Source organism: Prunus dulcis, chromosome 1 (assembly GCF_902201215.1).
Source record: "Prunus dulcis chromosome 1, ALMONDv2, whole genome shotgun sequence".
NCBI classification, from domain to species: domain Eukaryota; kingdom Viridiplantae; phylum Streptophyta; class Magnoliopsida; order Rosales; family Rosaceae; genus Prunus; species Prunus dulcis.
In genome coordinates this window covers 40,805,830-40,831,233 of record NC_047650.1, presented here as the reverse complement: position 1 = coordinate 40,831,233, position 25,404 = coordinate 40,805,830, and the positions used below count along the sequence as shown (strand labels likewise).

The 25,404-nt window shown below is 40.8% G+C and overlaps 4 protein-coding genes and 1 non-coding gene across 7 annotated transcripts; all 5 read right to left on the bottom strand.

The window, feature by feature from the left end:
* Window positions 1-599: 599 nt before the first annotated feature.
* On the bottom strand, window positions 600-2,643 carry LOC117620035. Its single transcript, XM_034350128.1, has 2 exons — window positions 2,111-2,643; window positions 600-1,653 (listed from the first exon to the last, which is right to left on the bottom strand). The coding sequence occupies exons 1-2, from the start codon at window positions 2,641-2,643 to the stop codon at window positions 600-602; spliced, it is 1,587 nt and encodes a 528-aa protein (XP_034206019.1).
* A 3,873-nt stretch (window positions 2,644-6,516) lies between these two features.
* Window positions 6,517-9,016, bottom strand: LOC117614207 (putative disease resistance protein RGA3). The gene has a single exon (XM_034342932.1). The coding sequence runs from the start codon at window positions 8,642-8,644 to the stop codon at window positions 7,532-7,534; it is 1,113 nt and encodes a 370-aa protein (XP_034198823.1). The 5' UTR covers window positions 8,645-9,016; the 3' UTR covers window positions 6,517-7,531.
* A 1,944-nt stretch (window positions 9,017-10,960) lies between these two features.
* On the bottom strand, window positions 10,961-15,428 carry LOC117616353 (protein WVD2-like 7). Of its 3 annotated transcripts, none has more exons than XM_034345646.1 (10): window positions 15,287-15,428; window positions 15,030-15,164; window positions 14,189-14,797; window positions 13,330-13,698; window positions 13,178-13,236; window positions 12,868-12,963; window positions 12,678-12,747; window positions 11,792-11,887; window positions 11,555-11,604; window positions 10,961-11,401 (listed from the first exon to the last, which is right to left on the bottom strand). In XM_034345646.1, the coding sequence occupies exons 2-9, from the start codon at window positions 15,087-15,089 to the stop codon at window positions 11,566-11,568; spliced, it is 1,398 nt and encodes a 465-aa protein (XP_034201537.1). In that variant the 5' UTR covers window positions 15,090-15,164; window positions 15,287-15,428; the 3' UTR covers window positions 10,961-11,401; window positions 11,555-11,565. The 3 variants fall into 3 exon arrangements, 2 of the variants coding, with proteins under 2 accessions (XP_034201537.1, XP_034201536.1); XM_034345645.1 differs by having other exon boundaries at window positions 10,961-11,383; XR_004584130.1 differs by lacking the exons at window positions 10,961-11,401; window positions 11,555-11,604 and having other exon boundaries at window positions 11,858-11,887; window positions 12,852-12,963.
* Window positions 15,429-20,688: 5,260 nt separating this feature from the next.
* On the bottom strand, window positions 20,689-23,768 carry LOC117615247 (ruvB-like 2). Its single transcript, XM_034344299.1, has 2 exons — window positions 22,838-23,768; window positions 20,689-21,598 (listed from the first exon to the last, which is right to left on the bottom strand). Exons 1-2 carry the CDS (start codon window positions 23,584-23,586, stop codon window positions 20,956-20,958), a joined length of 1,392 nt encoding a protein of 463 aa, XP_034200190.1. The 5' UTR covers window positions 23,587-23,768; the 3' UTR covers window positions 20,689-20,955.
* On the bottom strand, window positions 22,159-22,254 carry LOC117616906. The gene has a single exon (XR_004584249.1). It is a non-coding gene; the product is annotated as a small nucleolar RNA snoR109 (small nucleolar RNA).
* Window positions 23,769-25,404: the final 1,636 nt, after the last annotated feature.

The window sequence follows — 25,404 nt, the reverse complement described above, 5'->3', positions numbered from 1 at the left end:
TTCTCCGGCCAGGCTCCTTTGGCCTTGTCTAGTTGCCGTTTCAGTAGCTTCTTTACTATTTTGTTTATTGCTTCAACCTGACCGTTCGACTGGGGATGGGCTGGTGATGCGAAAAACAAGTTGATTTTCAAGCGGGTGCAAAATTGCCTGAAGAGTTCCGAATCAAATTGCCTGCCGTTATCGGTAATGATTGCATATGGGATACCGAATCGACAACAAATATGAGTTCAGACGAATTCCTCCATCCTTGCTGCCGTTATGGTTGCCAAAGGTTCGGCTTCCACCCATTTTATGAAGTAGTCGACGGCAACCACTGCATATTTGACCTGCCCCTTGCTTTGCAGCATTGGACAGATCAGCTCCAGTCCCTATTGTGCGAAAGGCCAAGGACTTACAATCGGTGTTAATGGTTCGGCAGGGACATGCGGAACGTTACCGAAGCGCTGGCATTTGTCACACCTTTTCACCAGTGAATTAGCGTCTTGGTGCATGGTTGGCCAAAAGTATCCCTGCCGAAAGGCTTTGTAGGCGAGGGATCGGGACCCGGAATGGTCGCCACACACACCGTTATGAATTTCCCGAAGGACGTAGCCCCCCTGCTATGCCGTAAGGCATTTGAGGTATGGGGTGGTGTAGCCATGTTTGTAGAGCACATCGTTGATGACTGTGTATCTTGCTGATCGGTATCTAAGATTCCGCGCATGGGCCTTGTCCTCAGGAAAGGTGCCGTTCTTCAGGTACAAGTAGATATGAGACATCCATGTATCCTCATACCGTACGGCACACGCTTCGGAGGCTACCGTGCTCGGTCGGGCAAGAATCTCCACCGGTACCTTTCTCCCGACCTTGTCTTTTATTGCCGAAGCCAGGCGTGCCAGTGCATCGGCATGGCTGTTTTCGCCTCTGGGGATCTGTTTGATCTCGTATGCTTGGAAACTTCGGAGTAGCCGATGGGCGGTTGAAAGGTAGGCGTACATGGAGGCATCCTTGGCGGCGAAGTCTGCCGTTACCTGGTTCACAATGAGTTGGGAGTCGCTGTGAATTCGGATTTGCTTTGCATTCATGCTCTTGGCTAACCGAAGGCCGGCCAAGAGGGCTTCATATTCCGCTTCATTGTTGGAGGTCCGGAAGTCGAATCGGAGGGCGTACTCGATCTTGAGTCCGTCCGGTGTTGTCAGCACCAAGCCTGCTCCGCATCCTTGCTGGTTTGCCGAGCCATCGACGTGCAAAACCCATATTGGAGTTGAGCTGTCAAACCGTTCGGCGTTCAGCTCGTCCGGCAAGACGGTCTCGGTAACCTCCTCGGGCGTCGGCTGTGCCGTTGATGGGGTGAGCTCGGAGATAAAATCGGCGACAGCCTGGCCCTTTTCGGCGGGCCTCGGGACGAACTGTATGTCGAATTCCCCGAGTTCGATCGCCCATTTGATCAATCGGCCAGAAATTTCTGGTTTCTGGAGCACTTGCCGGAGCGGTTGGTTGGTCAGGACTTTGATCCCGTGTGCCTGAAAGTATGGCCGAAGTCTTCGTGCCGAGACGACAAGGGCTAGAGCCAGCTGCTCTAATGGGGGATACCGAAGTTCAGCACTCTGGAGTGCCTTGCTGACATAGAAAATTGGTAACTCTGCCTTCTCTGGTTTCCGAATCAATACCGAGCTGACGGCAGTTCCGGATACCGAAAGGTATAGGTAAAGAATTTCTCCAGGCAGCGATTTTGACAACAGGGGGCTTTGTTCATATAGATCTTTAAGTCTTGAAATGCGTTATCGCATTCGGCAGTCCATGTGATATTCCGTTTGCCCCCTTTCAAGGCTTTGAAGAACGATGCACATTTATCGGTAGCTTTCGATATGAAGCGGGTCAAGGCGGCCACGCATCCGGTAAGGCTCTGAATGTCTTTCGTCGTCTTCGGCATCTCCATATCGATGATTGCCTTTATTTTCTCGGGATTCGCTTCGATCCCCCTCTGACTGATTATGAATCCGAGGATTTCCCGGAAGATACACCGAAGGCGCATTTCTTCGGGTTCAATCTCATCCGGTAGTCTTTCAGTATACCGAACATGATTGATAAATTCTGCAAATGATCTTCGGCAGTCCGACTTTTTACTAACGTGTCGTCAACGTAGACCTCCATGATGTTGCCGATGTGACCGGCGAAGATTTTGTTAACGAGTCTTTGATATGTTGCCCCCGCGTTCTTCTGACCGAACGGCATGACATTATAACAGTACAACCCCTTGTCCGTTATGAATGCGGTGTGTTCGCTATCGGGAGGGTGCATGAATATCTGATTATAGCCGGAATAGGCATCCATAAAGCTCAGCAGCTCGTGGCCGGCAGTGGCGTCCACGAGCTGGTCTATGCGTGGTAACGAAAAGCTGTGCTTCGGGCAGGCCTTCTTGAGATCGGTATAGTCTTGGCACATTCGCCACCCGCCGGTGGTCTTTCTCACCATCACAGAATTTGCCAGCCATACCGGATACGTTGCCTCCCGGATGAAGCCGATGGTTTGAATTTTATCGACTTCCGTGCGCATTGCTTCGTACCGTTCGGCATCGTATGATCGGCGCTTCTGCCTCACGGGCTTATAAGCGGGGGAAATGGTGAGTTTATGGCTGATGACCTCCGGGTCGTTGCCGGGCATATCCTCGTAAGACCATGCGAATACTTCCGAATGGTGCCGCAAGAAATTTATGAATTGCGTTCGGAGGTCTGCAGTGAGTCTTGTGCCGATCCTAACCTGTCGATCGGGCTATTCATCGCTTAAGGTTACCGTCTCCAATTCCTCGACAGGTTGCGTGTGAGGGGTGGGGGACTCATCTCTAGGGTCGTCAACCGGTCCCATACCGTTCGGCAACCCCTGCACAGTCACGGTCTCGTTGGGGAGTTTGAAAGAGGTTGCCTTGAGAGCCGTAGCATAGCAAGTCCGCGCACTCAACTGATTTCCCCGGATTGCTCCCGTGCCGTTCGGGGTTGGGAATTTCATCAATAGCATGTGGGGCGAAAGATGCGCCTTAACCCTCGTAAGTGCCGTTCGGCCAACGATGACGTTGTATGCCGTCGGGCAATCAACGATGAGGAACTGGTCGTACGCCGTTGTTTTCCTTGGTGCCGTACCGAAGGTAATTGACAGTTTAACGCTACCGATCGGTTGGACCAGGTCCCCAGAGAAACTCAGCAAGGGTGTCAACTGCCGGTTGACCTGGTTGTCACTAATTCCCATCTCTCTGAAAGCTTCGGCAAAGATCACGCTCACGGAGCTCCCGGTATCGATCAGCACTCGCCCTACATCGTAGTTGGCAATTTCAGCTCGGATGATCATCGGGTCATCGTGGGGATAGAGGACTCCCTCTTCTTCCTCTTCGCAAAATGTGATCGGTTCCCAATGAACTTTTGGTACTTCCTGGTGCCGATTCACCTCTATGCCGAGCACCTGAGGAAGCTGCGCAGCGCGCACATACTGTTTCATCGAACGATGGCTCATTCCCGTAACGGTAGGGCCACCGCTAATAGTGCTTATCATGTTTATCTGCCGAGCAGGGTTCGGTACCGGCGCCGTTGGCTGCCGGGCGATATACTGGTCCAGTCTCCCCTCTCGGATCAGCCGCTCCACAATCTTTCTTAAGCTTATACAATCTTCTGTATTGTGGCTGTTGTGCTGATGGTATCGGCAGAATTTACCGGTCTCCCTGTTGTCTTGCCGATTGGGTCTTCGCTGATTTGGTTTTGGTATTATTTCCTGTTCGTTCATCAGAACGGCCTCATAGGTGGTTTTCAGTAGGGTAAAGACCTCGTTGCCGTGGTCACGATTGGGTAGGGGTCCTCGGTTGTCGTTGCGACCATACCGCCGTTTTCCCTTATTCGGCTGATCTCTTCGATCGGCACGGTTGTCTTTCTGCTTATGGTCTGCCGAATATGAGTCGACCCTCTCGTAGGACTGCGTCTTTGTCGGATAAGCGTTTGGCTCTGTATCCTCTCGGCTAGCCGAAACACTGGGTTTCGAGTTGAAGTACTCGGCTTTGGCGTGCACCGCTGCCTGCTTCATCAGCTCATCATACGTGCGCCAGTTGCTGCTGTGTACCAGGTATCGGAAATGCGAGGACCGAAGGCCACTCTTGAAGGCGCCGTAGGCTGCCCTATCATCTGTTTCCGGACACCTTGAGTATTCGTGACTGAAGCGCGCCGCATACTCCCTCAATGGCTCGTCCTCTCTCTGCCGAATTGTGTACAAATCGTCGGCAGAGTAAAGGCGGTCCGTTTGGATCATGAAGTGATTGAGGAAAATTTGTTTTAGCTCGTCAAAAGAATCTACCGTTTCCTGCTCCAACCGGTAGAACCAGTTCAGGGCTGCTTCGGTAAGTGATGATGGGAATAGCAGACACTGCCCCTTATCGCTCAGACCCTTGCATCCAATGGCGGACTGAAATGAATGAAGGTAGGTTAAGGGATCCTCGGTACCAGTGTAGAACGGTATGCGCAATGGCTGCACTTCCCGATCCTGCCGAGAGCGTCGAATGCGTCGAGAGCGTCGAAGTCGAGCGCTAATCCTGATCGAAGACCTCTGTCTTTCCGCCTCCCGATCGTTAAGCCTGTGTCGGCAATCGGAGTAGACCTTCTTTGGGACGTGTGGTTGATCCCGGGGTGTCGGCACCACCAACTGTTTGGAAGGAGCAGGCGTTGCCCTGGCTGCATTTCCATACTTCCTCCTCCTATGGGGGGTTTGTAAGCTCTCGGAAGAGTGAGTTGTCTGGATGTTCTGCGCGTGCTGCTAGTGCAGCAGCTGTTGGGTTTCGTCCACTTTGGACGAAAGGTGGTGGTTGTGCTCCTGAAGCCTAGCCATGTCCTTCCGCAGGGACGCGATTTGGGCTACTAGCTCGGCTTCGGCGGTTGTTTGGGTTGAGGGGGCGTTTCCGAAAGGGGTGCATGGGGGTAGCGCTGGGCTAGCCCCAGTTTACCTTCCGAACGGCATCCCTTCCTCCGATAGAAAATTGGGTACTGAAGTGGTCCCCATGTGTATAGGGGATTGTAGGTTGATGGTTTTTGTTTCGCTTCCCACAGACGGCGACAAACTGTTGATGCGAAAAAGTGGTTTGACACGTGGCTCGCCCAACTTAGTGGTATTGTGTCTTCGGAAGGGAGTTAGTCTTCGGAAGATCAAGTTCCTGCAAAAGGACACGTTCGGTAAGGCCCTGGGGTACCGGTGTGGTACTGGCCGAAGGCTCTCCGATGCTTAAGTAAGTACGGATTTAGTAAATGTCAGATTACAGATCAAGCGGTAGCGTACCGTTGGTTCTGCTGTCCTTTCTTTTGGGAATAGGGGTCTCCTTATATAGGCCTTGGGAGGCGGGCACTATGTTCATATTTCCGATGTGGGACTGTAGGAGCTGGTCGTGAGCATGACACGTGTCCTAGGGCAAAAGAATCAAGATGTATAGGATTCGGTAGGGGAAATGCCGAAGGGCATGTAGTGACAAGTGTCGATTCCGTCCACGTGTCAGGTGGTCATTGGTTGTTAATATACGGTATAAACACTTCTAATCCCAAAAATTCAACACCCACCTTTCTCACTCCATTCATCCCGTATATGGTTAGTCTTTCAAGGTACTCCAATTTCCCAAGAGGCCAAACTTCACACTGTCCCATTACCAACAGTAAGGAATCTCAAATTGTGTAAAGACTGCATCCAATTGGGCCACCTGGTGCCATTATGATCCCAAATCCCTAAAGATTCCAAATGTGGGTGCGGTCGTAAGTCATTCAGTATTTCTACACTACTACTACAATTGTGCTTTCTCAACCTCGCTCGTATTTGTCGCATCCCCCACAAGTTTTACATAGAGAAATCCCTCCAGGTTCAAGTTTCTCAGATCACCAAGTTGTAATGCTTCCTGGTCGCCAGCATCACACAAAAACACATCTAGTGTTCGCAAGCTTGTTAATCTCCCTATTCCTTTTGGCAACGACTCCAAAACTTCACACCACTCAACATAAAGATGCTTTAAGTTAATCAAGCTCCCCATATTTTTAGGCAGTTTTTTAAGTTTGGAGCAAAAACGAAGGCTCAAGGTAGACAAATTATACAAACCACATATACTGTCAGGTAATTTCTCCAAATCACAATTGTAAGATAAATCAATATGCCTCAAATGTATCAATTCACCAATCTCCTCTGGGAGTTCTTTGATGGAATTACCACTCAAATTTAATGTCCTAAGACGTTTCAATTGTAAAATTAAATTTGGGTCTATGGTAGTAATTCTTGAATCAAGATGCCTAACTGTTATCGCGCACTTCTGCTGGCAGATCTGGAAGGATAGGTGCAAAGCAGTGCTGGAACACATCTCCCCTTCACCAGCCAGAACTACCCACGCTGCCTCTATTGCCATCAATGAATTCCTTGGCTCCCTTGATCATGGCAGACATCAAACTGAGCATCCTACCCTTTCTAATGACAACCAACAACAACTTTGGAACCCCCCTGCCTCTCTCTTTGTCAAAGTCAACGTGGATGCATCATGGAATCCAAACTCAAAGAGGGTTGGCATTGGTATCCTAATTAGGAACACTCATGGAGACTTTATCAAGGGTTCATCCATCCCATCTGTGGCGAACTCTGCTATTGAGGCTGAGGCACAGGCTTGTCTTGAGGGCTGTAAGCTCGCTGCTGAGATGGGTTTTCATCAAGTAACTTTTGAATCTGATTGCAAGGAAATCATCTCTCCTTTGAAGGGCCCTTATCCAATGGAAGGTGGGAAATCTATCCTATCCTAAGTACTGTTCGAGATGTTTTGAACTGCTTCCAGACCTACGTTTGGACGTGGATTCCTAGAACCGCCAACCAAGCGGCAGATCATTTGGCAATGCTTGCCATTTCGAGGATGAGCCCGGAAGTATGGGTCAATCGACCCCCATCCTCTCTAATGCATATCCTGAACAAAGATGGTTTACCATGCCCCCCAAGGAGTGCTTAATGTTTGCGGATGTGTGGGCTTCTTGACGTATCCGGTTGTCTTATGACTACGTCTTCTTATTAGTCCTCCTTCCATGCAGCTGTGATGTTTTATTTCTTGTTGTTTCGTTGTGCCTAGCTGCTTTATAGGTTGTGTACTTCTCTTGGCTGTTTGCCTTTTTATGAAATTTCTATATTTCAGACCAAAAAAAAAAAAAAAAATTGCCAGTGTGCGAAGATATTTGAAATTGTAGGATGCGATAGAAATTGCAAGTGGACCTTCGGGAACATATCTTAAGGTCAAATGGCGTATCTTATCATCCAATACCTTTGATTCTCTGATAGCACCCTCAGAGTGATCCATAATCAAACACTCGTTCTTGGTGAGAAATTGAACGAAGTCGTGGACAATATCATGCATTTTACAACTTGAAATCGTACCATTTTCTCGATGTTTCTTAAAATCTTGGAAAAATGATCGCGCTACTAAGTTGTCAAAACATGCTTCACCCATTATTTCCTTTCCTTTATTCCCTTTCGAAATAATATAGTCTTGTGCTGTCCAGAGTCTAATCAACTCATCTCAGCGAAACATATGATCTTTAGGAAAAATAGCACAATATAAAAGGCAAGATTTAATTGTTGGGGACAAATCATAATAACTTAGGAATAAGGGTTGGAAAACTTCTTGCTCGACCTTCTCTAGATCCCATATCTTACTATTCAAAACTTCTTTCCATTCTCCCATTTTTGTCTTATTCTGCATGAGACTACCTAAAGTCTTTGCAGCAAGAGGCAAACCTTTACACTTCTTTACAATTTCCTTACTAATATCTCCGAACTCTTGTACATCCCCATCTGGAAAGGCCATGTGATTGAAGATTGACAAACAATATTCATCACTCAACTCTTGCAGATTGATCATGTTTCTTGTTGCTCTCATCATATTAGCAACCTCTAGTTTTCTTGTGGTCACCAGTATTCTGCTGCCTTTAGCCCCACTTTGGATTAATGGTACTTTTAATTGTTCCCACTTTTTAGGATCATTGGTCCATACATCATCCAGGACTAGGAGAAATCTTTTGCCCTGGATGGATCTAGACATACTTTGCAAGACCTCACCCCATTCATTTGAATTTGGGGCGTCATCGCCACTAATGGCTTTGGCGATCTTAATCTCATCAAAAGGGTCTGAAACACAAACCCATTGCCTCATATGAAAATGGGTTTTGACTCGGTCATCATTATAGGCTAGTTGGGTTAAAGTTGTTTTTCCTATGCCTCCCATCCCTACAATAGGGATGATAAGGTGCCTCTTTTCTTCTTCACTACTATCACCCAACAACTTTGTTATCAAAATATCCTGTTCCTTTTCGCGACCAAATATCTCAGACATGTTGACATAAGGTGCAGTTTGAGGTCGTTGAGGTTGTTGAGGTTGAACGCCTAATTCTTTCAATAGAAACTGGTACTTTTTTCTTTCCTCATAAATCTCAGTTAACTTATCATTCAGATATTTTATTTTCAGAGCAATGTCACGGTGAAGAATCACCCGACTGGCTTTGCCAAAACAAAAGCAACTGGATAAACTAGAGAAACGTACCTTCTTCTTTGTAACAAGAGCATTTGGATCACCTTCTTTCTTGCTTCTCAACCTGTTGTTTGAGAATGTCTGTGTTCCACTCATCCAACACATCCACCATATGGTAGGATATATCTTTCAGCTTATCCAACCAGATTTTGACACTTGCCTCCGTCACTTGCCTTTGCTCTGCATCCTCAAGCACAGCTTGAATAACTTCGAGAGTCGCAGTGAATTTCTCAACATCTTCCTTAACGTTCAAAACATGTTTCAGCTCTCCTCCTATGTATTCATAGGTTGTCGAGGCCAACCGTTCTAGCAGCACGGAAATGAGCGCATCAGCCATTATTTTGAGCTTTAGAAAATGGTTGACAGCAGTGTTTAAGAACAAGAACTGATTGCAGGATGATTGTGGTATTGCCTTTCTTCTCTGCCCAATTTATATGCTGAGTAAGTCTTCAAGGCAAACTCCAAGTCAATTATATGAGGCTCGTGGTTGTTCAACTACCGTGCCATCCTGTCATTCTTGACCTTGTCATACAAGACAAGATTAACGACAGCGACTTGTCAAGATGTAGTGCATAAATCTCCGACAAGGCAACCAAACCCAAACAGCTCTACATACTTTTCTTATTTGGATTATGTTTATTGTTTTCTGTAGTGGGGAATCTTGAGTTAGGTTAAGGCTCCCTTTCAATGTAACAAAAAGGATAAATAATTATCTCCAGATTAATTCACTGTGATATTGCGTTTGGTCATTAGAAAACATTTACACATATTCGGTATCTTAGTTATGTGAAGTTGCACTTTTTTTATAAAAAATATTTTTCTCAAAATTGTCATTTATTAAATTTGAACCCAAGACTTTCTTCAATAATATTGAAACTGAACGGAACTAAAATTTTTTTTTATACAAGCAATAATGGAGATAAGACTAATTTGAAAGGCTCAATATTCCCAGTGGCAGTTATATTTATAGACATAGATAATGAAAAACAAATTTCAAGCGGCATTTATCTTAAAGGCTTAATTCCAATAGTGTGGGGGCGCTGGTGGGGGATGGAGGAGGATTGTTGGGGTTGATGTCTAAATTTTGTTTTCGGTAACTAGATTTTGTGAAAACAACTCAAAACCTGCGAGGTGTTTTATGGCTCCCTCCAAAAAAGAGTTAGAATGAGATAATGGAAGTCAGAATCACAATGAGAGAGAATAGTAATGGCAGAATCTGAAAAAGAGAACGAAATAGTCATGAAATTTAGATCTATTGACTATGGGTATTAGTCATGAAATTTCGTTTTCAGAAGGTGAATTCTAATTGATTGCCGTAGATCCACAAATGCTTTTTCATTTTTCTAATTTCGATTATTTGGAGATTGCTTCGTGCTATTATTACCCTTCTTCTACCCAGTTTCGATAGTGAGTAAGTCGTGAAGGAAAACTCCAAGTCAACTGCTCCAGCAAAACAAGAGTCTCCATTTTATCCTAACCACTTCAATTAGTGCCTGTTTGATATTGCTTATTTTGGGTAATAAGTGATTTTAAAAAAAAAATTGGAATGCCCAACTTGTTTGGTAAACTATGAGAAAATCACTTATTGTTAAAAATTGCTGTGCGAGAAAGCTATAAGAGAAAGCAGCTAATGATGTGCTTTCATTTTCTAATTATGTAGGAATCAATTTCGAAGAGGCGTTGGATTTAATGATTATGAGAGAATTATTTTCTGATTATGCAGGAATCAGTACCAACAACACTTTTAACAAAAAATTTACCAAAAGCCAAACTGTATTCTCTCACAGCAAATCTAACAGCGATTATTTTCACAGCACAACAATGCCAAACTAGCCCCCATGTCATGTTTCATGGATCCATCTACTAGGGTAAAGGCGCCTTTGTTTACTGGTCACTAGCCCCCTTAGCACGCCAATTAGTTTTTAAAAAAATAATATTTTTTAAATGTTAATAATTTAATTTAAACTTTTTTTAATACAAATGATATAATTTAATTTAATCTAAATTACAAAGAGAGAGATTCGAACTCAGGTCCAAAGTTGAGAGCACATTCCTTTCCAACGTAGTGCCCCACAGAAACTCAATTTGTTTTTTACTTTAATGTTCTCAAAACAAAACATTATTAACTTACAGGTCCAACTAAATATATTTAAGTTATTTTATGTATAATTTGTTAGAGATGAGTCATTTACTCAAACCTACCAAGGTTTCTTTAACTATTTCCATCTTATATATAACATGTAACAATGTGAAAAGTTTCAAAATGCGGAGGGGCCAAGGCCAACCCTGGACCCAGAAAGTAGCTCCACCCCTGGGCGAATGTAATTTTCAAACAAATTATTCTTTTAAAAAAAATGAGACAGATACAGACCTGAGTCTTGGCGCCCAGCATGTTCACGATCACAAGTCAGAAGGCTCTGATTGAGTTCAGCAGAAGGCATCGTCATTCTGTTATATATAGCTCCATTAATTTACATTCAGTTGTTCTCCGAAAGCTTAAGGTATACGTGCAGTTACTTTTCTCGCAAGTATACATATTCTTGCTTCAAATCTAAAATAAACTTTCTAAACTTCAGCGCCTCATCTGATGACAGCCTTCGAAATGAAAACAAAACATGATTTTCTTATCAAGTAACTCTTTCAGTTGCGTACTATGAGGCTAATGTATCTGACATTCCATTGGGGCTTTCCATTGACCTCTCCAGGTGAACATTCGATCTATTCCACTGGTCCTTCCCTGTTTTTGCAAACTTTGCCACATTATAAATGTGACGGCACATTCTTCCTGTTGCACAGGCCCCATTGATTTCATAGGGGATGTGGACCGAGCTTGGCATTTTCAGTCTGCACAATAACCTTATCCTATTCAAATGAGGACACACTTACAAAGTTACAAATAAGAGGTGATCTTTATACAAAAGATCGAATGATATTTCATCAAAACAATCAGGCCAGGCAAAAAAGAAAGTTTTCTAATTAATTATTTAGTGATATGGAGGGGGGAAAAAAGGAGACCTCAGTTCCCTTCAAGCACGTGGGAGGATTCCAGACTTCAATTCTGCAATCTGAAATAGATAACAAGGTTTTCAAATTGTTTAATTTGCTGATGAACAATATGTGTGTGCACGCTAATCTAGTTGGCCAGGAGAAACATAAAAATTGAACAACTTCAATTTTATGGGAGGAAAAACATATCCAAGTATTATGACATACAAACTAGCAGATAGAACTAAGATTGCGATGAGAAACAACCTTATGCACCACTTTTACATTCTTATGAACACTGGATGTCGCAGTTGAGGTGGGCTTTGGATATCTTCGGTTTGCAGCATTATTTTCCTCTTTTCCCTGCACATATATACAACATGACCACAAGATTTACATAGTACTAAAATCTAAACAAACAAACAAAACAATAGGGCATTCATTAACAATTATCAACCTTCAAAATCAAATATAATAAGATCTTGGCATGGTTCCATTATATTCAAAAAATCTTAAAACATTACTCAACAACACATGGGGCAAAAAATTTCACAAGAATGGATCATCATTACTATTAGCATAAAAGAAAAAGATCAGAAGATTCAGAACTCCATTCGTCAATATGATGTGGTGCCTAGCTATTCTATCTTGGCAACAATTAAGCATGCTAAGAAGAAGAATATATATCAATCTTTTGTAATATTTTCATGCAACATTATCATGAATTTACCAAAAAGTCAGAGATGCTACCCAATCTTCCAGCTTTGGGAAAAGTCATTATGGATAACATTTAACCACGACTATATGCCAAGTTCCAATATCCTAATAGCCAGTAAGTGCACCATAGGTTAACCATACAATGAAAGAACCATTTCATCATTCACAGTATTGGAATGTTTATAGAACACAAAAGGCAAAGGGGAAGGTAAACATAATTCATCCTTTTCTCTTATAAATGACGAAAGAAATATTCACAGGAAAAAACCAGAACAAAATATTCTGTACAGTTATAAAAGAAAACTTGAAGTGACCTCAGGGCCTTCTTGAGTTACTAATCTCTTATAATCCCAATGGCACATACAACTTTCAAGCGCACCAGAGACTGAGGATATACATTCAAGCATAAACTAACCATATCTAATTTTATAATTACCTCTTTCTCTTTTCTTTCCTTTCCATAATTCTTGCGCTCAGAGTTAACACGAGCGGGATTATTCGTAAACCTGTAATTATTAACAGCTCAACTATTTCATTTTCAAACCCTTGTAAGCATAATTCAAAATACAAAAAGATAAAAGTGACAAACTATAGGAAACAATGTGTGCACATGTAACATGCATTACATGGATTTTGGTCTTTGATTCTCAGATTGGCCAACCTTCCGTCGCATCTGTTGATTTCCCAAATCTGTAGGCTTTCTAGAAACTCCAATACAGCTCCTGAAAAGTTCCAAGTTAACTAGTCAAATGAGAGAGAGAGAGAGAGAGAGAGAGAGAGAGAGAGAGAGAGAGAGAGAGAGAGAGAGAGAGACAGACAGACAGACAGACAGACAGACAGACAGACAGACAGACAGACAGACAGACAGACAAAGAGAGAGACAGTGAGACAGAGACAAATATAGATACAAAAACTGTTATCATCATGAAATCAGACCGTTTCTCTACAGCCATGTTCTTAAAGCCACAAGCAATGGACTTTTCATTTGATGTATTCTGCAAAAATAGGGCAAAGAGAAAATCATTATCAGCTTATCAGCATCAAAGCTGATCGTAATTGTAATATGAATGTTAAGCCAGATGGTCAACCTGGACAGATCGTGCATGAACTGGTAGATTTGTTGGTAACCTATCAACCAATTTTTTTTCATTTGAATTTGCCTTTTCTGGATCACTTCTACCACTAGGATAAGATGGCACCAATCTACTTCTTGTTGACGACGGATGAGGAACAGTGGCACTGGAGCAAACTTCAGTAAGTTTTTTACGTGACGAAACATGGTTGGAATTATTCTTGCTGGCAGCCCCACGAGTGTTGCACTTGCTAGGAAGAAGATGGTTATCCCTTTTGGAAGTAATATGCAGTGGGCGTGGTTTTGACTTCTCCAATGACATAACAGAATCTTTAGTAATTCTGCAGTCCAACTTTGATTTGTTTCGAGGTAAAGCAGCATTAACCTGAAATAATAACCCAAAATTACCCCTCAAAACTACATTGAAAATATAGAAAAGTCTGAGCTCAAGCAAGAAGTCAATCCATAGGCTACTCAACAGAAGTAAAAACATATATCACAACTTAATTGATCAAAGAACAACTAATTATTTCCTTCTTTTTCCAGAAGATAAGCCATGAGAGTGTTACAGTACTCTCGCTTTCTTCCTACCTGTATAATTCTAATGTGTTTTGTGTATGTCCTTTTTTATGTCCCCTACTATTCAGTGGGACTGACAACCAAAAGGCTTTCAATATAAGAATCAACAAAGTCATTGACACCTTTGACTATGAAAACCGATTGACATTTAGCTCTCCACTAGTAGGATTAATACCAGAGCTAGATCCTCATTTAAACTAAAATTTTCAGATAGAGATAATTCCTGTTCCATGGCGTAGTTATAAAAGATGGGGATGTTCTACAGATGAGAGAAGTACATAGAGACCAGCTAATACCTTAGCCTTTAATACAGGAGGTGCGTGTTTCTTTGGCTTGTCAGCGTCAGAGACAAGGCTATCATGCTGGGCAGCTCTGGAGCTACTAGTGACTGATGGAGTGGATGATAAGGAAGCATCAATTCTAGCTTGTTCTGGTTCAACATTAGATAAAGTATTATTGGCTTCATCTGCCATGATAACCTTATCCGTATTGTCATTACAGTCATTCAATGGTTGTTGCTTAGCTTGTCTCGGTTTATCCACTATGGTACCCAATGACGAATCTGAATTAGCAACTGTATCATTTCCGCACGTTTTCTGTTTGGACAAGTCATGACAATTCTCATAAACCAGTTGCATGGTGTTAATCTTCACATCCGGGCAAGGATCAGGTTGGGTGGTTTCTTGGTGCTGCACTTCCAATGCCTTAAGACCTCTAACTCTTTTGTAATAGTCTTCGAAGTAGGCCTTCTTTTGGGCAACCAATCCATTGGACTTGTACATTTCAAGCTCCTCCTGACACCTGTTGTGCCGAAAAACAGACCATTTTTCCCATGCCAGTGATTCTACAGCAAATCTTCCAAAGGATATCGAACCATGATCCAAAATTTGAGAGATAGATACGTCCTGATTTTATATGAAAATAAACGAAACTCATACAGCAGAAAACTTCAATGATTAAAGCACATAAATCACATCTACAAGAGTCAAGACAATTTCTACAATACCAACATCCCTTTCATCATTAGAATTTCAATTTTAGAGTTCATAAATCACGCACTAAACTTAGAATTTGAATTTCTCAGTAACCAATCAGATAATTCAGGAAGTGAAAGCAAGAACTTCACAGAATTAGTACCTGGGAGTGTTGACGGTCTGAAGCTATATCAGGCTGATGAAATTCAGTGTAAGTCGCCATTTCCAAATTCCAATTACTCTCTCTACAGTTACTTACTATTTCTGTAAGTAGATCAAATTCTCCATTACCAAACTCCTACAAAAACAAAAAGAACAAAATTATCACCCAAGTAAATTTTCCTTTGCTTTCTCTAGTTTTCTCAGCACCCAAACAGGAAAAATCAAGCATATGAGAATCAACAGTAACCGTCTACTTACCAACAAGTTCAAGCAAAGAAGCTTCCAGATCTGAGATTCAGAGAGCCACTCCGAACCTACAACGCACCGTCTTAAGTACTCAGTCCTTTGCTTGTGGCAGTGAGAGAGGTTACGAAGAAGGAGGAAGAAAAATGGCTAGTATTTCTCCAAGTCGATGCAGCATAGAAAGAGACAGAAAGCAACTAACGCCCCTTTGTTCGACGTGGCTTCTCTGCGATGCGTCACAGTGGCTCTTTCTGCATCTGGGTCCTACATTCGCCACGTGTACAGCTAACTAGTGCTTGTGAGCATTTTAGGACCTGGTTTGTGCCTTTAATTACAGAGAAGCCGCGGTGGGTTTTGGTTTATGCAGGTTTAGATGGAATCTAATTGGTTAAAAAATTGGTTCATTTGCAGTTTTTCTAAAGGCAGGGAAGTTTGTGGACCCATGTGGGCCACGTGGGAGGAGTAGGTTAATTAATATGGGACTGGCATGAGGTCCACGTGATACAAGCATGGGTCTTCAATGTGTTACGAGACAATGAGGAGATTAGGAGAACATGAATGCTTTAAGATTTAGTTCGTGTGGAAATCTAACATTGCTTTTATTCATGATGGGGTCCTAAAAAGAGAATTATAATACTTCTTACAACTTTTTCCAGATTGGCCCGTTCGGCTCCCAACCGGTAAATTGTACTTTGTTTATTGAAAGGGTAGTTTAGATTCGAACTTATAAAAAGCTAGTTTCCCACCCGATTTAGATGTTAAATTATGTAATAATTTTCTGGCCTATTCATGAATGGCCCCTCCAAAAATGCATATGGTATGTGAAATTTGTTAAACTTGTGTAAAAGAAAATTCAACTAAATGTGTTTATATTTTGCCCTCCCTTACTATTCAAATTCAGAATATGATAAAAACGGCCACGATGAATTGTCAAATTATGATTATAATCTAAATTATTACTCTAATAATAATAATAAAAAATGGCTACAAGCCAGACTAAGACATCGATAGGCCAAAAGGTGGCTTTGTTGGGTGTTTCAAGAATCAAAATCATTACAATGGCTACAAAGAGCCAATTTATATTCTAATGGTCAAAATGATGACAAAAAGCCAACATATAAAGATAAATAACCAAAATATGGTTCTAATCAGCCCATTTGTACTTATGAGGCATTCAAAGAAAACATGGAGCTTCCAAATAAACAATGTCAAGACAACATGGTGTTTGATTAAACAAATCAACGAGGACTTTGAGCATTTTAAAAAGAAGGATGCAACCCATATCCTATCCTTTAGGCTATCTTATGAGGTGTCGCTTGCTCCACAAGGCAACAGTGGTCAAAATGACCACTTTTAATTGACTCAACCAGAACAACTTAGTGGCCTGAATTTTTCCGTTATTGATCGAAAACAAATAAAATATGGCTAGAAAGTAACTTGTAATGTTTAGAACTTGATGCTTAATCGTGGTCAACAGCTAGTCCAAGTGCGACAATTTTCGGGGGAGCAAATGGTGATAAGAATGTCTAGGGCAATATATCAATTGGTGACCGAAATCATCATGTTTTGCCAATTAGTGGTGTAGAAAATCCGATGAACCATAATCCAGTGACTGAAAATTGATAATGTTTTGCTAATTAGACGTCAACGAATTTACTACTTGTTGCTCATAATGATGTTCAGAATATTGGAAATAATCCACCTGCTGCTATTGATAATGGTAAAGGTAGTAGACCAATCCATGGTGCAATGCCTGCCCCAGCAACAAGAATTGTGTTTGAAGCACCATGAAGAAACTTAAAACCTTATGATCATGAAGGAATTCAGCCTGAAAAGACACATATGTTTTTGTAGCTGAGATGACCAATTTAAAAGGTCTAGTGGTTTTCAAAAGCGTAATTATTTAAACTCGAAAAATATGGGAAGAATTCAGTGCCTACTGGAGACTTCGTATCCGATCGTATTGACAAAATCAGATTGAGTTGGAGAGATGACCAACATCATGTGTTCTTTGTGGTTGCTTGTTTCTTGATTGATTTGGTTATTCCTTGGGTTTATTCTAATCGTTTTGGTTCGATCTTTGGACTATGGATTTAATGGTTGATGCCTTTAAATTCCTTAACGATAACTAAAGAGTCATCTGAAATGATGCCCCTCACACGGACAAAAATCAAGATGACTCTCCTTCCATTCCAATATATATAGGAGGATACCAAAAGTCACATGATGAACAATCCAGATTTGAGGGCCATTTCATTTGGATTGCTCTTAAATTTTGAATTTTGAATTCTTTGCTTCATAATATTCCTAATATATGGATAAAATACAATTTAATCAATATAAAGTAAATATGCACATATTATACCAATCAATCACACAAGCATCCACATTAAATTATGTACCTGACTTACTGGTAAATAGTGTTATTATTAGCAACGAAAAAAACTTGGTGATAAATCGTGTTACCTATAAGCTAGGAACATAAATTAGAAGACTGTCTATAAGTTAGGAACATAAATTAGAAGACTACCTATAAGTTATGTACAAAAATAGACAAAATAAAATTATTTGTTACCTATATATATATATTTTAAAGGTACATAAAATACTATTACACATTGTTGAAAATATGAAAAAACATATACATATCAATAGGCAATAGGCAATAGGCAATATGACATAAAATGACTATTACCCGATTCAAGTCATAAGGGGCAACATTGGAACCAAAAAATGATTTTAAAAATAAAATAATAAAAAGACTACATCATAAAATATTAAAAAAATGAATGTAATTCTATGTGGCACAAAAGTCAAAGGACTTGGATCAAAGTTGCCAAATCCGAGGATTAAACCCAATTCCTCAATGGAAATTTAGATATATATCAACTTTTCTATTAATTCAAAGTTGTGTCAAAGACAGTAGAGTATTTTGGTGACCACACGAAAGCAGGAAGTTGCTATTATGATGGGAGCTTCCACTCATATGATTCATTTGGAGGTGTTGAGTGAACAGGATTGTTTGTCAATATTCAAACAGATTGCATTTTCTGGTAGGGAAAAATATTAGTCTCAAGCATTTGAATCTATTGGCAAAGAGATTGCAAAGAGATGAAGGGTTTGCCTCTTTGCCGCAAAGACTATGAGTGGTATGATGCGTTATAAGAAAACCATGAAAGAATGGCAAGATGTGTTGGATAGTAAGGTATGGGATCTGCAAGAGGTTGAGCAACAGGTTTTCCAACCACTATTACTTAGTTATTATGATTTGGCACCTGCGATCAGACGTCGTCTTTTATATTGTGCTATTTTTTCAAAAGATTATGAATTCAACAAAGATAATTTGATTGAGCTGTGGATGTCCCAAGATTTTCTTAAGTTGAAAGGAAACAAAGAAAAGAAAATAATAGGCCAAAGATTTTTTGATAACTTGGTAATGTGATCTCTCTTCCAAGATTTGGAAAAAGATTATGACGGAAATATTAGGAAGTGCAAAATGCATAACATTGTGCAGTTTCTCACCAAGAATGATTGTGTTCGTACGGAGGCTATGGGTACTAATAAGAATGCGATAGAGCTCTTGAGTGCTAATGAAAAAAATAGGGCTAGAGAATGACAAGGTCCGCCATTTAACCCTAATTTTTGCCCCAAAGGGCCCATTTCCATTATCTATTTCATCTTGCAATTTCAAAAATCTGCATAGCCTCACAGCTTTCGATTCAAAAATCACGACTATACACTCAAATTTAATTTTGGAATTGAAATGTCTTAGGACATTAAGTTCGAGTTATAATCCTTCTTTGAAGAAGTTACCGAACACAGTGTGTGATTTGTACAATTTGCAAACGTTGCGCTTTATTGGGTGCAAGGAACTCGAAAGTCTACCTCAAAGCATGGGGAAGTTGATCAACTTAAGTCGTCTTTATGTTCAGGGTCGTTGTGATAAGCTCAAGTACTTGCCATAAGGGATTATGAGATTAACAAGTCTGAAGACACCAGATGAGTATCATGTTTGTGGCAGTGACAACAATGAAGCACTGAAACTGGGAGACCTGGGAACCTTGGAAGGTGGTCTTAGAATAAGAATTTGGTAAGATGCCAAAGATGTTGGTGAGGCTGGAACAAAAAGCAACTTTCTCATTTGGAACTAGTTTTTGAGAATTTTCAAGGCAAGGAGAGAAGAAGCAACAGTGTAGAAATACTGAATGTCTTACGACCGCACCAAGATTTGGAGTATTTAGGCATAAGGTTCTATCATGGCACCAATGGTCCTGTATGGATGATGTGTTTACGCAATCTGAGAGTCCTTATTCTTCATAGATGGAATGAATGTAAGTTTTTGCCTCCTATTGGTGAATTGCCGTCCCTTGAAAGACTGATCGTATCAGATATGAGGAAAATGAAGAAGGTTGGAGATGAATTTTTGGGAATAGAAAATCAAAGATCAACAAAATCATCCTCATCTGAAATTGAAACACCTTGGACTTGTAAGCATGTGGGGGTCTGCAAGAGTGGGAAGGAATGGGATGGGTAAAGGAAGAACATTCTGATGGAATTACCATAATGCCATGCCTTTCTTCCTTAAATTTTACTTTTTGCAATAGCCTAAAAACGCTGCCAGGCTTCCTGCTAAAATCACCACTGCAGAATCTTTCCTTCTTTCATTGTCGGAATCTTGCGCAAAGTTACCGAAAAGGCACCGGAAAGTAGTGGCCCAAGATTTTTCACATCCCAAACATCACATTTGGCCCTGATCATGATGATGAGGATGATGGGATTCTACAAGAAAAGGATGTGGCAATCTTATCCACCCTCTACTGGTTAGAGTCTTACTTCCTCATCTATCCATTTATTTATACATTTATTTACCATATTTAGTGTTCATTAATCAGATTTTTTGTTGTTGTCTCTTTCTTATGTTAAGCAATGTTTAATCATGTGACCTGAAATAGCTTTTGCCTTAAAAAAATTCTCTCACTTTGTGTTAAATTTCTATGAATAATTCTTCAAAATTCAAAATGAAATATCAAGGAATTGAAGAGTGCAATCGGTGTTCATTCAATAGAGTTGCATCAGACTTGTAGAAACAATTATCCTCTACTTTTCAAAGCATACCCTAGTTAATGATTGGCAGTTCACATTCTATCATAAATTAACATGCATACAAGATTTTGAGACTGATTGACGAACAAAAACTGTATCTGTTATTTTCTTCCACTTTTTCACTCAGCAATCAGCATCTCAGGGAGATGAGAAAGGAGGGAATATGTGAATTACAAACTAAACTGGACAAACTGCTGAAATTTGCCAAGGGATTAAAAAACCCCTTACAATTCCCTTGGACAGACTTGGATTGAACGAATCACAACTGATTAAAGCGAAGGTTCTGTAACTTGTAAGGCTCCCAGAGGAAGATGTAGTCGGAAACCCTAGATTAAAGTAGATTAGATATCAAAGTCATGAGACTGTTCCTGCTACATTGTTATATGTGGATAAATATTACAGATTCATGCTTCAAATGGAAAAACCACAAAACTACCATAAAATCCCAAAACTCTAAATAGGATCAAAACATACAAGAGCAGTAATGCCGTTTTCCCATGAAAAAAGTCCAGTGCTGCCTAAAACCAATAAACCAAGATACAGAAATAAACACAAAGTCTTTCCTAGTCGCAAGGAATCTCTCAAGATTGCATGGCATTGGTATCATCTTCATCACCTTCTTCACTGAACATATACTGACTCTGATACTCCATTAAGTACTGTGTTGATCTCTTTACATCCAAAAACAGATGGTAAACTCGGTTAATATCCTCCATCTCCACAATATTTCCCTTCCGCTTTTGGCATGCCAAGGCAGAAGCTGTTATGAGATGGATAGCATATCTCAAGGATGCATCAACACCAATCTTGGTCAACAAATGCTTTGCCTCTTCAGACATCTCAACTTCTTCTTCTTGGCATCTGATCTCCAGAATCTTACGAATTTCATCCTCTGTATAAGGCTGGGTGGTAATGATAAGCAGGCGATCAAGGAGGTCAATAGGAATCCCATGGGGGGATTTATAGTTTGTGCCTCTGATGGTAGTGATCCCTCTGTTGGTAGCAACAACTAATATTGGAGCCATCTCATTCTCTAAAGCACGATTTAAAAATGAAAAGCACTCAATGTCAAGCATATGCACCTCATCAATAAAGAGGACACCTGGCACAATCTCTGCCTTCCCTTCCTCCCTCCACTCTGCCACCTTTGTGTCAATCTGTTCTCTCACTTCTGAACGGATTTCACCGGTATCACCAGTAAATAGAGCCAGAAATCCCTGTGTTCTGGAAAAGCGATATAGTATAATCAAAGAAATTTCATATTAATCCACAGCCAATACTGAGACTAAAGTAGTGGCATTGCAATGGAATTTATCATGATAATAACTGTAACACCAATCCAAAACAAATCAAGATTGATAAATATTTTGAAATTCCTAAAATATTTTGTAGATTTCTGTGCATGTGTTCACTCTCACCAAAACTCAATTGCAATTTCAGCTACAAGCTTCATAAAATTCAGATTTTGGTGGAGTTAACCTTCTCTGAAGTTTCTTCAGGTTAGGTTTTTTCGAGTTTGGTTGGAAGGTGACCAAATGTAGGTTTTCCTAAGGGCATTGTATTTAAAAAATAAAAACCATCTAAAATATGCAGGCACCAATAGACGCAAACAGCTGGGGAGTCAAAGCAAGTTTGCCTGGAAGGTGGTTCAATGATAATGCTGATATTAGACAAGGCCCTCTTGGAAAGGCTAAATCCTTTGCCATTCCCCTCTTCTCCCCTTCTCATATGATTCATGATTACACCAAATGGGAAAAATTATTATCATTTTTTTCAAATTAAAGAAATGTAAGAAACTCGGTAAGCAGATCTGTCAACAGAGAAAAATCTCACAATGGCCGGCCAGTAAACTTCCTAATTATTCAATTTGGCTACAGCCACTTTGGCAATTCAAGATCAAGGGTACTGATTCTTATTTCAAACCCTTCTCTCGGTACATATAGCCTCATACAATCCACATTTTTTCTTTCGAAAACAGAAAAACGCATACACAGTTTTTGTGATTTGTTGGACCAACACAGTTGAAAATTAGAGAGGACGAGAAAAGCTTCTACCTTCTAACTTATAATCGATTGTAATCTCTACAGAGTTGAAAAAACTTCTACATGAATAGAATCTTACTACACAATGTTGTAGAACTCAAATAAAGCCCACATAAATCAAAACTGAGGTACAAAACCTCCAACTCAGACACAGAGTGGTAGTCCCCTACACCGCTGATAACTACGTTAGGTGCAAACGATTCATATACACTCTAGATAGAGCCAGTATGTGAAAAGATAAAAATTTAAAAACCAATTACACTTACAATTCACCAGTGAATACCAAATTAGGAGGCTAATTGCAATTTTCCCAAGATTATTATATGATTACTAACAATCATAAATTCATAATTCACAGCAGCATGCTCTCAATATTAGTAATTATGAACAACACAAGCTTGAAGCTGAGATTTTCAAGTACCTGCTGTTGATGACATCAATCTCATGAAGGGTGACACAATGCACGACCTCCTTGCGCTTCTGCAACTCTCCATCAGGGCACTGCATGAACTTGATGTGCGGTCCCATGGCGTCATAGTCCCTCGACCTCGAAAATGACCTACCAAGCTTTGTAATCTTCCCAGAAGCTTTATCAATAGCAATCACATCCCCACTCTGCACCTTCTCCTTCCCCAAAGCCTCAATCATTTTGGCCCCCAAGTCATACACCGTCTCCATCTCCGTTGTCTTCAAAGTCAACTTCCCGGTCTTCGAAGCCGCTCCAGCCACCGCAGGCCGGTCAATCTGAACCTCCACAACCTCACCTTCGATGACCTCAGTCTCCTCCTTAATTCTAACCCCAATGGCTTTCCTAAAAGCTTGCATCAGGGCTTCGGTCTTGGACATCTCGAGAGAGAAGAGCTCGCTTCCGGCTAACATAGCGAAGGGGGTTTCGAGGCCGAGCGACTTGGCCATGCCCATGGCGATGGCGGTCTTTCCGGTTCCGGGTTGACCCGCCAACAGTACGGCCCGACCCGCGATCTTGCCTTCTTTGATCATCTGGAGAATTACGCCGGCGGCTTTTCGCGCCGAGGTCTGGCCCACCATGCCCTCGGAGACGTCACGGGCTTCTAGGGCAGAGTCAAGGCCGAGCCCTCGGATGTGGGAGTGCGCGCCTATGCGCTCTATTCGAGTTAGGTCCCGACTTTCTGAGAGCTTTAGCTCCGCCATGGCTGAAGACTGAGAAGCTCTGTGAAGGGTTTTGCTTCAGTGGCGAAGTGACGGAAAACTGACGGCGGCGTGCGAAGAGTGAAGAAGAGTGAAGGGTTCTCTCTTCAATGGCTAATTTGTTTTGCTGTTGCCTCTCGTCTTTCTTTGAATCTCAGCCGTCTAAACCGTTAATATGCTTGAAAAGAGAATTGTGAGGCTGAAAATATGCCACGTTAGCATGAGGTTTTTTGTCCCCGTATTCGTTCCCTCCATTTTCTAATAGTTGTTCTATTTGGAACATCATAAACCCTACTCAACTTGAAGACCCCATTTTAACCTTCTAAACAGACAACTTTTATTTGACAGGGATGATCCTTTTTGCTTTTGCGAATAAAAAATCCAAATTCTTTTTTTCCATATAAAAAAAGGGAAGGGAAATTTTGAGATATTATGTCTTTTAACATACTATACAATCTTCACGTTAAATCCAAATTACCATGACCATCATGCTTGGAATGGAGGAAGTCGACAATTGGGGTACCTAGGATAGGGGAATTAAGGAATTGAATCAACTACTTCCCTAATTGATCCACTTCTTGGTTTTGAGGATATTGAATTATGAAACTTGTATAATTTTTTATTCCCCTTTTTTTTTTTCGGTCGAAAGTATATATATTTTTTTTTCTTTTACATTAGTCTGGGAAGTCAGAAATTTGACTCATTTCTAATACCATTTCCTGATAAATAAACAAATTATGTATGGAGATTCAATATCTGGAGTTCCTTCAAGTAAAATCAAGTGCACCTATGGATCTTTAAAAGGTAAAAGAACTCAAACTTCTTTCACCTTGTTGCAAATACAACAGTCCGATCGAACTAACCATCCAAAACCATGATCACATTAGACACTGAAAATGAATGGCACAAGACACCATGATAATAGAGTGAATATTGTCATATTACTCTAGCAGGCGTTTCTTTGTCAACCATCAAAACTCAATTTGGCTCTCCTTCACAGAACATCCATCCATCGGATGAACACAAACACATATAAAGCATTGCCACAGAAAGCAAATATATATTCTTTTCTGAATGAAGCAGAAAATCATATTTGTAACAAGATGTTGCAGAATATCTTGTTGAACGTAGCAAAATTTCTCAAGAATGCAAGAAATGAAGGACTCAACAGCGCTTACATTTTGTGAAACCTAAGTGAGGCATGAGGCCAAATGTTGAGCAATTTCAAGGTATCAAGGAGAGTCTTCTGAAATTGCACAAATAGCAGCTTTGCAATATATGCTATGCAACCAACTTGGATTTCATCCTAGACTATTCAAGTGCATGAATTTATTAAAAATGTCCAAACTTGAGAGATTCATTTACATAAAATAAAATGGGATGCATTCTAACTTTCAAAATTCTGAAGAAATAAACGTGCGTAGAAGGCCATAGCCGATGTAGAATTTACCCCAAAAAAGGGTTCCTTTTACTTACTTTAATTTCTAAAACTACATGTAATGAAGCAAGAACAGTACCTTACCAGAATGTTGATTAACACATAAATTAAGCCAGGTTTCTCTGTCCATTGTCTTCAGTGTCACCAAGAGTACGTTTAAAAGCTACATGTATGTCTATGGTTTTAAGGTCCGCCTGTGCAGTTTTAATATTCTAAAAAGAATGCCAGCCAATCAATCGAAACTGTAGGAATAAAAGAAAAGGTATGCATTACCTATTTTCTTTTCGAAACTCTAGTCCAACACAACAAGAAATTTGGGGACACAATATTTATTTTTCTTATGGCCTGCAGAACAACATGAAACCTCGTTGAGGAAGAAAATC